This window comes from Puma concolor, chromosome B3, assembly GCF_028749965.1.
Source record: "Puma concolor isolate L17-30 chromosome B3, mPumCon1.1.hap2, whole genome shotgun sequence".
Taxonomy (NCBI): Eukaryota; Metazoa; Chordata; class Mammalia; order Carnivora; family Felidae; genus Puma; species Puma concolor.
This window is the reverse complement of record NC_141672.1, coordinates 76790548-76804132: the sequence shown is the minus strand read 5'-3', so window position 1 is coordinate 76804132 and position 13585 is coordinate 76790548. Positions and strand designations below refer to the sequence as shown.

At 39.1% G+C, this 13585-nt stretch overlaps 1 protein-coding gene across 1 annotated transcript in view; it reads right to left on the bottom strand.

The window, feature by feature from the left end:
• SUPT16H (SPT16 homolog, facilitates chromatin remodeling subunit) overlaps positions 1-13585 on the bottom strand; it is a 40663-nt gene that overhangs the window by 17419 nt on the left and 9659 nt on the right. The window contains exons 2-10 of the mRNA XM_025918985.2: positions 8665-8757; positions 7388-7558; positions 6448-6600; positions 5476-5622; positions 4901-5052; positions 3541-3713; positions 1682-1772; positions 431-504; positions 181-293 (exon numbers count right to left, since the gene is read on the bottom strand). Coding sequence (XP_025774770.1) covers positions 181-293; positions 431-504; positions 1682-1772; positions 3541-3713; positions 4901-5052; positions 5476-5622; positions 6448-6600; positions 7388-7558; positions 8665-8757 — 1167 coding nt within the window. The remainder of the gene's footprint in view (positions 1-180; positions 294-430; positions 505-1681; positions 1773-3540; positions 3714-4900; positions 5053-5475; positions 5623-6447; positions 6601-7387; positions 7559-8664; positions 8758-13585) is intronic.

Genomic DNA, 13585 nt, shown 5'->3' with positions numbered 1-13585 from the left:
CCACTGAGGGGCACAATCCCACGAACTGTGAGATCAGGACCTGAGCCAAAATCAAGCATCGGACGCTTAACTGACCCAGGTGCCCCTAACAAACACCTTTAAGAAAAAAACTCCAAAGAATATAAAATGTATTTTCAATGTTAGTTCATGAACAATCAAAGGTCAAAGAAGAATACACACCTCATCCACAAGCACTGTGTCACCAATGAACAGAGCATAGGTTTTCTCTTCTGGTTTCTTCCCTTCCTTGTTAGTAAGGTCTGAGAATCCCAAATTGATGCTGAAAACCATCCCTAAAACAGCAAACAGGAATCAATCTATAACCGTGAGAGAATGGAGAAGTGTAGATTTTACACAGAAAATGGGGAAGATGAAGCTAAAGGAAATTATTCAAAAAAGTATTTTCCTACTGCACGCCTGTAAAACTCACCTTTCTTTAGTTTGTACTGATTTTTACTATTAATTACTAAAGAGCCTTCACGGAATTCAATTCCCATTCCAAACCTAAAAAGGAAATGAAGAGAAATTTCAGCAATAGGCTAAAAGATCTTTAACATGGGTCAAGTACAATATATTCTATTTCAATTTTCAGGATAAGGCAGATAAGTATGTTGAGTGATTGGCCCTGCTGATCAGTCAGTTAAGGAAGAGGATTCGAGGACAGTCTTTGGGCTAATAATATGTTGAAACAGATTTCCTAATTAAGTACCTCGTGTAACATTTATTATACCAAGCCTTCTTTATTTTAGCTTATACACCATATTTAAATTTCAATATTCTACCAGTTTTCCTATAAACAACTTAGTAGACTGTTAAGGGGAATATTACCAAGACCATAGTAAGTGGATTAAGCACAGCAATTAATAAAAATTAAAAACTTTTTTTTATATTTAGGAGTTAGAAAGTGAGCACAAGTGGAGGGGCAAAGAGGGGGGAGGGTGGGAGAAAGAGAAAGAGGGAGAAGAGAATCTTAAAACATGGTTCTACACTCAGCACAGAGCCAGATGTGGAACTTGATCCCACAACCCTGGGATCACGACCTGAGCCGAAATCGAGAATCGGCTTGACTAAGCCACTCAGGTGCCCCAAGCAAGGTGATTTTTTGTGGACTGTTGGTAACTAGGATTAAGTCACCTGGGCCAAGACTTGGTACAGGCCAATGTATTTCCTCTTGTCCATCAGAAAATTCCAGAAAGAAACTATATATCCCAGACTAGTTTCCATCTAAGGAAACTGCCCAGAGCCTTTGTCTTCCAAAATGTCTTTGGTTCTATAAGATGTTGAGTATTTCTAGGTGATGAATGGTCAAATACATTGGAGAAATACTGGATTAAATAAAAATTGAAAAAAAAATTAATTGTAGGATATCTCAAGAGTATGTCATTTGCAAATGTGAGCTGAAGTGTTCTAAAAGAGGACATACAGTAAGTAACGACTCCTAACACTAGTAATTTAAGCCTAGAGGGTCTATTGGCATCTACTACATTGGTCTGCAAAAATCTCCACCTCTTCCAGGAAGTAGAAATGAAATCTTTCCCACATTCTCTGATAACACTATGTGTTTGGACCGTAAGTTTAAGAGTCCATAAATGTTGGGTGAATTGATCTAAGAATATTTTGCCTGACCACGGCCAGTCATGAAAACTAACTCAGAGTGACAATGAACTTCATCACATCTCACCCTAGATTTTTGGTAATTTTGTTCAGCAACTCTGGCTTCTGCTTTTTAACCACATCCATGACAGCATTATACACGTCACATATCTTCACACCTAATGACAAGACAGAAAGGAAACATTATAATATCTTTTAGGTGGAGAAAAACCCCAAAAAACAAAAATGACCACAAGTTAAAAAAAATTTTTTCTTTAATGTCTTTATCTTTGAGAGAGAGAGAAAGTGCACAAGAGCAAGCAGGGGAGGGGCAGTGAGAGAGGGAGACATGGAATCCGAAGCAGACTCCAGGCTCTGAGCTGTCAGCACAGAGCCCGACGCAGGGCTTGAACTCACAAACTGTGAGATCGTGACCCGAGCCAAAGTCAGATGCTTAACCGACTGAGTCACCCAGGTGCCCCTATGACCACTACGTTTCCATCAACATTTTTTTCACCTATTAAGTTCCCTAAAGCAGAGTTTCTCAAAGTGTGAACTAAGAAATGAAGCTGCAGGAGTGGTAGGGCTTAGAATTCTGCATTTTTAAATAAACAACTCACCTAGTCACTCTTAGTTACACTGTTTGAGAATCAATGACGCAGGAGGACTATGGGATGCCAGGTCTCAGTGAAGTAATGTGAGTTGATAAATGGCGTAATAATTCAAGTTATCATACATTTTGAAAAATAGGACTACTGAATGGGTGAATTACTATTACAAAGACTGGCCTTGAGGGAGACAAACCGTAAGAGACTCTTAAATACAGAGAATAAACTGAGGTTTGCTGGAGGAGAGCTGGGTGGGGAATGGGCTAAATAGGCATTAAGGAGGGCACCTGTTGGGATGAGCACTGGGTGTTACACGTAAGAGATAAATCTCTAAATTCTATTCCTGAAATTGTTATTACGCTGTACGTTAACTTGAATTTAAATTAAAAAAATAAACTTTTTAAAAATTAAAAAAAAAAGGGGCACCTGGGTGGCCGAGTTGATTAAATGTCTGACTGCAGCTCACGTCATGATCTCATGGTTCGTGAGTTCGAGCCCCATGTCAGGCTCTGTGCTGACAGCTCAGAGCCTGGAGCCTGCTTCTGATTCTGTGTTTCCATCTCTCTCTGCCCCTCCCCTACCCACACTCTGTGTCTCTCTCAAAAATAAACATTAAAAAAATTTTTTGAAAAAAAATTAAAAAAAAAAAAAAAAAAAAGGAGGACTCTGGCCTTAACGTTTCATGATCTATAGTATGAACACAGTCTTCAAGCCAGAAGAGTCTAGATATGGTGGACTCAAAGGGGTCCTTATCCTCATCAAACTACCTGGGACTATTACTTCCAATAGGATTTCTCAAGATCGACTTGAGGTAACACGGAGGAATTGTATCTAGAAGCTATGGGCACATGGGTGGGCTTATAGAGTAGAAAACTTGAAGTCCCATTTCGCCAACTAGGAGTGTAGAGTCTCAAGACAAAAGAGATGTGGTGTCAAGCACTTTGTTTCCTTCCGAGGTATGCAATTGCTTGCTTAGCAGAGTTGCTATTAGTTTTGCCCTTAGACTAAGATTCCTTGTATCCATTCAATGTAGAATTAACAATACACATTGTTGCTAAAGATACTAGTTCTCAGAACCAAAGAAAAGTAACAAGGCCAGATATTTTATGAAGATTTGGATGCAGAGGCCTAACTGGCCACAGAAGTTTTCTGCAAACACCAATGTAAAACCACAACAACCACTCATGCTAAAAGACTGAAGAGTGAAATGCTAGGGTGATTCAAAGCTAGTAAAATCGAATTCTATTTTTAGTATAAACGCCTCAGGGATATAAATGCACATAAACACTAGAGACACTTTAGTTTACTTCATTTCCGAATCTTTTCTAAGGCACCTCACCATGTCTTAATTCCTTTAGCAGTTCCTCTTGAAGCTGGAGCAAAAAGTTGTAATTTTCTTGAACTTCCTGAGAAGGGTCAACCATCAAAGTGCGAACAAGGTTGGAGCAGTAAGATTTGAAGCGAATACCCATGGCACAAGTGATGGCCCCAAAATGCATGTGATTCTTGTCACTAGAGACCAAAAGAAGAAAGCATTTCATTATGTAAACTAGCAAAGTCCTTAATAGCACTGGCATAAAACATCTATAATCACCTTTCCCTGTTATATCCCATAGCTGAAGAAGGACCTACACTCTTTTTAAAAAACAGATTAGCTTATAAAGAGGTAAAATTACTGACTGAAGCTCACAGGATAAAAATTCAGTGAGAAGCTTACTTGTGGTTTCCTAAATAGACAAAAAAATATACCAAATTCTATTCATATAGTTTTAAAGCTCAAGGGTAAGCCATCACTTTTCCACCAGCCACTATGAACTGTACTATGCATTATGAATTAGTTCCTTCAGCCTGACCAGGAAAAACAGCATTCTTCATATATTTTTAAAAATTACAGGCACCTGGGTGGCTCAGCTGGATCAGGGCCGACTTTGGCTCAGGTCATGATCTCATAGTTCATAGAATCGAGCCTCGCGCTGAGCTCTGTGCTGACAGCTAAGAGCCTGGAGCCTGCTTGGGATTCTCTGACTCTCTCTCTCTGACCCTTCCCTGCTCTCACACATGCATGTGCTCGCTCGCTCGCTCTCTCATAACTAACTAACTAACTAACTAACTAACACGTTTTCCTTTCATTCAAAGAAAAAACTCAGAAGGCGAATTACATTATGGCATATCTCATAATACCTTAATGGTTTTTCTCAACATGTTTTACATTTTTCTGGATATTTAAAACAATTTTTTTAAACATTTATTTATTTTTGAAAGAGCATGGATGGGGGTGGGGGAGCAGAGTGAGAGGGAGATACAGAATCTGAAGCAGGCTCCAGGCTCTGAGCTGTCAGGACGGAGCCCAACGTGGGGCTCGAACACATGAACTGTGAGCTCATGACCTGAGCTGAAGTCGCTTAACCGACTGAGCCACCCAGGTGGCCCTCTTGGTATTTTTAATCATCTGGAAAAGCAAAATGAAATAAATGCTCAAGTAAAAGGGAGTACCAACATGAAATAAGATAAAAACATGCAGGGGTGCCTGGCTGGCTCAGTTGGTGGAGTGTCTGAGTCTTGATCTCTCAGCTGTGAGTTTGAGCTCCACGTAGGGTATAGAGACTAAACTTTTCTGAATTCCAAAAATGAGTCCAAGAAAAAAACAGGCCGAAAGCTGAAATGCTCTGATTGTTATAATCTGAAGTTCTCATACTTACCTCACCACACTGAACTTGAGATTATAGTTGCCACCACTCTGAATGATAGGAGGGTAACACATCTCCACAGTAGAAGGGTCTGCCCCAGCAAGGTATTTTTTCTCTTCAATGGCCTTTTCCACAGACTCAGCCAGTTTGCTGTGTCGAACTTTCTGTAAGCATAAAGAAATAAAATAGTTAACAATATTCACCAGAAGGTGGCAAAGAGTCTAAAAGTGTTGAATTTTTGGACATTATTTGAGGACAACACATATCCTGACATCACTGAGGATGTTATATAAGCCTTATGAAATGGCTTATGTGTCAGGTAATATACTGGTATACCTGCAAAGCAGATTTTGAGAATATTGTGAAATTCACAGCTATGCAAGGAATTCTCAAGTAAAATACTGGGTAACATCAGGAAACTAGCGCAGGTTTATAGTTATTTTGAAAGAGAACTGACAAAATTACACACCAGCAACTTCTGTATCAAAGGCCTAATTGCAAAGGAAGCCAAACAGCAAAAAACACTGCACGGTAGGGACTTATTTGTGCTTCATTAAAATAGTACAGACTTTCCCCTCTCCATTTACCTCATCTGCATCAACTATTTCCATGACTCTTTCCTTGAAGAATTTGTTGAAGACCTCAGAGGTGATGCTAGCTGCTTTCTTCATTAGGTTGAGCTCCCCATCCTCCTTTACAGCAATGGTATAAGCCACAACCGCACTGATATCTATCTGCAGTCAAAGTGATAAGAATTTCTAACAGGTAAATACAGAACTGCTAAATAAATGCATCTCTCCCATTGTGAGTATCATCAGTGAAGTTACCTGGTTATTTAGCACACCATTCATCAGTAGTTTACGGAATATAAAAATACTCTTTTCTTGGATTGAATAAACATTTAAAATAGCTCATTACCAGGTCACTGTGTGTATTCTAAAAGGCATTGAACTAATATACCATTTAAATGTAAATGTAAACGCTCCTCTCTAGAGGATCTTATAAAGGCAGAAGAGGAAGACAGGCAGGAGAGCAGGGAGGGGAAAAAAATGTATTTTTTCTGGATAAGAGATTTTTCTGGGGGCACCTGGGTGGCTCAGTCAGTTAAGAGTCTGACTCTTGATTGCGGCTCAGGTCATGATCTTGTGGTTTGTGAGCTTAAGCCCTGCATGAGGCTCTGTAAGGAAAGTGAGGAGCCTGCTTGGGATTCTCTCTCCCTCTCCCCTGCTTGTGCCTCAATGCTCTCCCAAAATAAATATTTAACAACAACAACAACAAAAAAAAAAAAACAGAGAGAGAGAGAGAGAGAGAGAGAGAGAGAGAGAGAGGGAGAGAAATGTTTCTGTTTCCCCCTGCAAGAGCTAAACTATCTTCCAAATGGGCCATTCCTGACTGGAAAGTCAAAATGGCTTACTGCTCACCCAAACAGAATGGAAAATGGAAATCTGCAGGAATATATACTTTTCCCAAAACATATTCTTTGCACTATCTGTTATGGAAAGCTGTCACACTTCTATCTTCGCAACTCCTAATCTGCATGTTTCTGGGAGTGTTCTCACTTTGTCAAAGCCCTCTTTGTTGAGGCAGTCGTTCCAGTTCTTCATGAACTCTCCAGGGAACTTGTCTTTGCTGAACACTCCAATCTTCTTGCCGTTCTTGCTTTCTTTAATGGCTTCAATCATTTTGTCAAAGCTGCTCTTATTGCTTTCATTCTATCAGTGCCACAAAGAAAAGACTCTTGTTAATTAGTTTTAGAATTAGATATCTATGTTCTACTAGTAACAGGCACAGACAAATATTTGGAACCATAGAAAGAATAAATTTTCTCCCCATGCCTCACCTACTTACTCCCTTATGAAAGAATGTGACACTCTAAAAGTTAACACAAAATTTCTTTGGATATTTTTACAAACTAAAGTGCCACATGAGTTGACAAGACTATTCTTTTTCTTCAGGAACAGCTAAAACACTCATGCACATAGGGGAACAACATTCTGAGAAAAAGTGTCAGGTGGAAAGTACGACAAAAAAGACCACATATGATAAACACTGAGTATGAGGTATATCTGTTTTCTTACGGATGTTTAAAATTATTTTTGTTCTAGGGGCGCCCAGCTGGGAGAGCCTGCAACTCTTGATCTCAGGCTTGTGAGCTCCAGCCCCATGTTAGGAGAGGACTTAAAACAAAAAACCCCCGGTTATTTATGCCAATTGAAGTACTAAGATGAAAACAAACAAGTTGACATTACCCTTGAGAATGGACAGATAAAGTCCATGTCTGACAGAATCTCACAGCCTGTGTGTTTTGCTACAGAACCGACAGGGTTACTGAACTTTTTTCTTCCTAACAAACACAACGAAGATGTGCTAAAACTTTGTAATTACAATGTTAGCCAGCAAAAATCTTCTCCTGTATATTTTTAAATTCCTAGAGGGATTTCCATTTATTACTTTTAAACATTCTTTCACATTTATGACACATTCTTTACTAGTTCTGACCTTTTCCCGTATCAGCAGTGTGATGGCAGGGGCTCCATTTGCATTCTCATTGCCCTTAGTGTTAGCAATCTGTTTTAAAAACTCCACTTTCTTCTTGCTGGCCATAAAGATAATTTTGTCATCACAGAAGACCATGATAGTATCAGTCAGTTCATAACCAAAGAGCCACGTCTATAGGAAAAGACAAACGTAACAACAGTATTTACAAATTAAAAAAAATTAATGTACTTACTCAGAAATATTTATATAATAAGGTATCTGGAATTAACTTCAAAATAAGCTAGATGTGGATACAAATGAAATGAAACTGGCCAAGAGCTTACAATTTATTGGATAATGGGTACATACTGGATAATGGGTACATTAGAGTGTCACATTATTATCTACTTTGATGTTTGAAATATTCTATAATAAAGACCACCAAATCATACGGATGATTTGTGTTTCTATGAACTATACGGTTATTTAGAAGAACAGAAACGCATAAAACAAGGGACAAAGTAGCACATCAGGGAAATGCACATTCTACCTCCCCCAAAGACTGCTAGCTGCCTACCAATTATTCACTTCTTCCCTCTCAGAAAGACTTGGGATTGTTAGCTGGGCACACTCAGCATGAAGACTACTTCCTATCCTTTCTTGCAGCTTATGGCCATTAAATTCTGGCCAATAAGTTATAAATAGAAGTATTCTGTGGGACTTCCAGTATCTTCATAAAAGGAAAGATGTCTTCATTTTCTTCCCTTTCTCCATTCTTTCTACTTGGAATGCAGATGTAATGGCTGGAGCTCTAGCAATTTCTGCACCATGAGCCCAAGGGCTGGCCTCTACGTATGGCAGAAGACAGACCAGAAAAACCCTGTGTCCCTGAAGACTAACTAAAAGAGAAAAAACCATTCTACTTAATCCACTGTTAGATTTTATTGTTATATACGATTAAATCTATCCCAATTTATATACTTCTTTTTTGGGGCTGTCCACCAAACCTTTTTTTATGTTTCTTTAGTTGAAGTATGGTTGTTTCTTTCTTTCTTTTTAAATAAGGATGTGTTTATGTTTTAAAATTTTTTCTTTCTTGTTTTGTGTGTGGGGGGGGGGGGGTCCACTGAGCTTTTAATGATGATGGAAATATTCTCTACCAGCTCCAATATGGTACTCAGTACTTGAGACTTGGGACTGAAGAATTTAATTTTTAATGTGGCTAGTGAATACCACACTGAACAGTGCAATCGATGATTCGAGGATTCTCAGGCCTAAAACTGCCATAAACCTCTCACCTGTAAGGCAGTTGATTTGGCATAAACAATTTCTTCATCAACACCCACTGATACAACAATGGCATCAACGTTGGCATATTCATCTTCTCCTTTCTGAAAAGTAAAGAGTAGGTAATTTGGTCATCTTTTTATCCTAGTAAAACTGGAATACAAAGTTCAGTATTTACTCAGGGTATAGAATTTTTTCCTAATAGTAATGCCAAGTTTGCTTGGCAGCCTCACAGTCATTACTCTCTTTGTTAAACAGCTTTATTGAGAGAGAACTTACATACAATTCAATGGCTTTTAGTGTGTTCAGAGTTCTGCAACCATCACAATCTAACTTTAGAACATTTTCCTCTTTCCCAAAAGATGGCCTACATCTCCACCTAGGTCTAGGCAACTGTTAACCTAACTGGTCTGTACGGATTTGTCTATTCTGGACATTTAATATAAATGGAATAACATATGTGGCCTCTGCATCTGGCTTCTTTCACTTAACATGCTTTCAAGGTTCACCTATGTCGTAGCATGTGTCAGTATTTTGTCCTTTCTGTGACTAACAACCCACTGTATGGATCTACTACTGTATCTATTCATCAACTGCTGGACATTTGGCTTATTGCCATATTTTGGCTATTGTGAATAATGGTGCTATGAAGATTCATGTCAGTTTTTGTGTGGACATACTTCTCTTGAGTACATACCTAGGTGAAGAATTACTAGGTCATATATATGGTAACTCTGTGTTTAACTTTTTTTTTTTTTTCCAACGTTTATTTATTTTTGGGACAGAGAGAGACAGAGCATGAACGGGGGAGGAGCAGAGAGAGAGGGAGACACAGAATCGGAAACAGGCTCCAGGCTCTGAGCCATCAGCCCAGAGCCTGATGCGGGGCTCGAACTCACGGACCGTGAGATCGTGACCTGGCTGAAGTCGGACGCTTAACCGACTGCGCCACCCAGGCGCCCCTGTGTTTAACTTTTTGAGGAGCCAGACTGTTTTCCAGAGTGACCGCACCATTTCATATTCTCAAACAGCAATTTATCAGGATGCCAAATTCTCCATATCTTGACTAACACGTATTGATTGGCTTTTTTTTATTAGAGCCACTGTCCACTGCATGTGAAGTAGTATCTCACTGTAGTTTTGATCTGCATTTCTCTGACAGCTAATGATGCTGAGCACCTTTTCATGTGATTACGGACCATTTGTCTACCTTCTTTGGAGAAGCACCTATTCACATCCTTTGCCCATTGTGTAACTGAATTACTGTTTTATTATTCAGTTATAAGAGCTCCTTTTATATTCCAGATATGTCTCTTATCAGATATGACTTACAAATTTTCTCCATTCAGTGGCTTCTTTTGACTTTCCTAATGATGTTGTCCTTTCACATATGATAGTTTTTAATTCTGAAGGAGTCCAAATTATTTTCTTGTGCTTTTGAGGTCATATCTAAGAAGGCTTTGTCTAATCCAAGGACATAAAAGATTTACCTGTATTTCTATAGCAGTTTTATAGTTTTAGCTCTGATATTTAGATCTAGGATTCATTTTGAGTTAATTTTTGTGTATGGTGTGGGGAAGAGGCCTAACTTCATTTTTTTGCATATGGTTACCTCATTGTTGAAAAGACTATTCTTTCCCCCACTGAACTGTCCCAGTCAAAAAATCAAATTATGTATTAGGGGAAAAAAAATCAAATTATGTATTAGAAAAAAAGTCAAATGACACAAACGTGAGGGTTTATTTTTGGATTCTCAATTCTATTCCGTTATCTAAGCATCCATCTTGTACCAATATCATGTCGTTTTGATTACTCCAGCTTTATCTTAAGTTTTGAAATTGAGAAGTGTGAGTCCTGCAACCACTCCATCAGCTACTCTTCAATGGTTCCGTAAGACCAAAAGACTGGAAATTGTGGGCTAGAAGGTCAAATCTCTAACTTCCCCTATAAAGTCAAGAAAAACATCTACATCAGACTCTTCCACACAACAAAGCTTCTGGTTGCCAGTAAGAATCCAAATATAGTACAACAATTAAGGGTTCTGTTGAATTTCTCTACCACAAAAAAATACATAACCCAAAGAAATTACCACATAGAAACTGTATGCATTCCCCCACTGATTTTCAGGAAGAAAATGTTTTCATTCAGGTTGGGAAGGTTTATCATTAGTTCTCACTGATAATGCAAAAGCAATGGTAGTTAAAACAGCTAGTGCCTTCAGGTCCCTGGGTGGCTCATTCGGTTAAGTGTCTGACTTTGGCTCAGATCATGATCTCATGGTTCATGGGTTTGAGTCCTGCGCTGGGCTCTGTCCTGACAGCTCAGAGCCTGGAGCCTGCCAAGGATTCTAATATATATTTTTTTAATATTTGTTTTTGAGAGAGACAGAGAGAGAGAGAGAGAGAGAGGGAGAGAGAAAGAACAAGCAGGGGGAGGGGCAAAGAGAGAGGGAGACACAGAATCTAAAGGAGGCCCCAGGCTATGAGCTTCCAGCACAGAGCTCGACACAGGGCTTGAACCCACAAACTGTGAGATCATGACCTAAGCTAAAGTCCAGCACTGAACCAACTGAGCCACCCAGGCGCCCCTTCCAATTCTGTGTCTTCCTCTCTGTCTGCACTATCTCTCAAAAATAAATAAAAACATTAAAAATATTAAAAAGAAATTAAACAACAACAACAAAAACAGCTAGTGCCTTAGCACAAATCAAGGTAACTGGCACCAAAGTAATTCATTACCACATACTCATGGAAGGGGGGGCTATTTCTCTAACACTGTCCTTGATGCAATAAAAATGATCAACAGTAAGTAATCCCAACACTCTAGCATGTCTTTTTAATATTTTGTATAAAGAAATGTGAAGTACACACAAACCACTTCTGTGTGCAAACAGAAATATGATGGTTATCTTAAGGAAAACTTTACAATTATTCGAATAACAAGTTGAAGTAGCCATTTAAGCAGACTTGGGTAACAGGCATACATTTTCTTGAAAATGAGTGAAGTGAGCCTGTCACTTCAAGGAAAATGAAAATGTATTATGTAGTCAATGATAAAATTTGAGTTTATCACCTTTGTGATGGGCAGTGGAAAACTAGGCATTTTATAGGAATTAAAATCCGTGGAATAGTTGAGTTTGCTTCCCCATCTGCATAAAAAAGCTGAATATGTGGGCCTTTTTTTCTGTCTCCCTATTTTCAGTTTTATTGAGATCCCTTTGGATAAATTTCCCATATCATTAATGACTAAGTTACATGATTACACTGTGTATACTTTTTTAAAATGTATTACTGTGTATTCTGAATTTTTATACATGTTGGTATCTTTTTCTTTGTTGAAAGGTTTTGACTGGAGCAAGATTTCAAATATCAAAAAATACTAAAAGAGGCTTTTTGATTAATTTCAGTGGTTTTTACAGACAGATGTATGGGCATGGAAATTACACTTATCTGTAGCTAGAACACATAAGCATTAAACATAGGCAGTTCCCTGTTCCTAATTTTGGGAGGTTATCAAGGTAGCGGCAATATTATTGCCACAAAATCCATGTTTAATGAAGAACTAGAGCATATGTAGCAAAAATTGGGAGAGGAGAGAATGTTTAATACCAAAATTAGTGTTAATGTGTGATGTCATCGGAATCATATAGCTCAGTTGTTCTCAGACTGATAGCAGGCCCTTTTACATTCTTAAATCATTCAAGACCCTAAAGAGCCTTTCTTGGCATTGGTTGTATCAAGGTTCCGGTTCCCCTTCCCCTCCCCCATGGTCTTGTGTTAAGTTTCTCAGGACCCACATATGAGTGAAAACATACGGTATCTGTCATTCTCTGCCTGACTTATTTCACTTAGCATAACACTCTCCAGTTCCATCCACATTGCTGCAAATGGCCAGATTTCATTCTTTCTCATTGGCAAGTAGTATTCCATTGTATATATAAACCACATCTTCTTTATCCATTCGTCAGTTGATGGACATTTAGGCTCTTTCCATAATTTGGCTATTGTTGAAAAGTGCTGCTATAAACATTGAGGTACATGTGCCCCTATGCACCAGCACTCCTGTATCCTTTGGGTAAATTCCTAACAGTGCTATTGCTGGGTCACAGGTTAGATCTATTTTTAATATTTGAGTTTTCAAGCAAAGATCAGAGCCTGTTGGGCTCTGTGCTGACAGCTCAGAGCCTGGAGCCTGCTTTGGATTCTGTGTCTCCCTCTCTCTCCGTTCCTCCCCTGCTCTCTCTCTCTCTCAAAAAGAAATAAAGATGGGGCGCCTGGGTGGCGCAGTCGGCTAAGCGTCCGACTTTAGCCAGGTCACGATCTCGCGGTCCGGGAGTTCGAGCCCCGCGTCAGGCTCTGGGCTGATGGCTCAGAGCCTGGAGCCTGTTTCCGATTCTGTGTCTCCCTCTCTCTCTGCCCCTCCCCCGTTCATGCTCTGTCTCTCTGTCCCAAAAATAAATAAACGTTGAAAAAAAAATTTTTTTTAAAGAAATAAAGATTAAAAAAAAAAAATTTTTTTTTTAAACACAAGGGTGCCTGGGTGGCTCAGTCAGTTAAGTGTCTGATTCTTGATTTTGGCTCAGGTCATGACCTCACAATTCGTGGGTTCAAGCCCAAAGATGGGCTCTGTGCTGACACTGTGGAGCCTGCTTGGGATTCTCTCTCTCCCTCTCTCAAAATAAATAAATAAGCATTAAAAACAAACAAAACTCCCAAAACACAAGGGGCACCTGGGTGGCTCAGTCAGTTGAGCATCTGTCTCTAGGTTTTCGCTCAAGTCATCATCCCAGGGTCATGAATCAAGTCCTATGTCGGGCTCTACCCTGAGTGTCAAGGTTGCTTGGGATTCTCTCTCTCCCTCTGTCTCTAAAACAAAACAAAACAAAACAAAACAAAACAAAACAAAACAAAACAAAACAAAACAAAACATAAG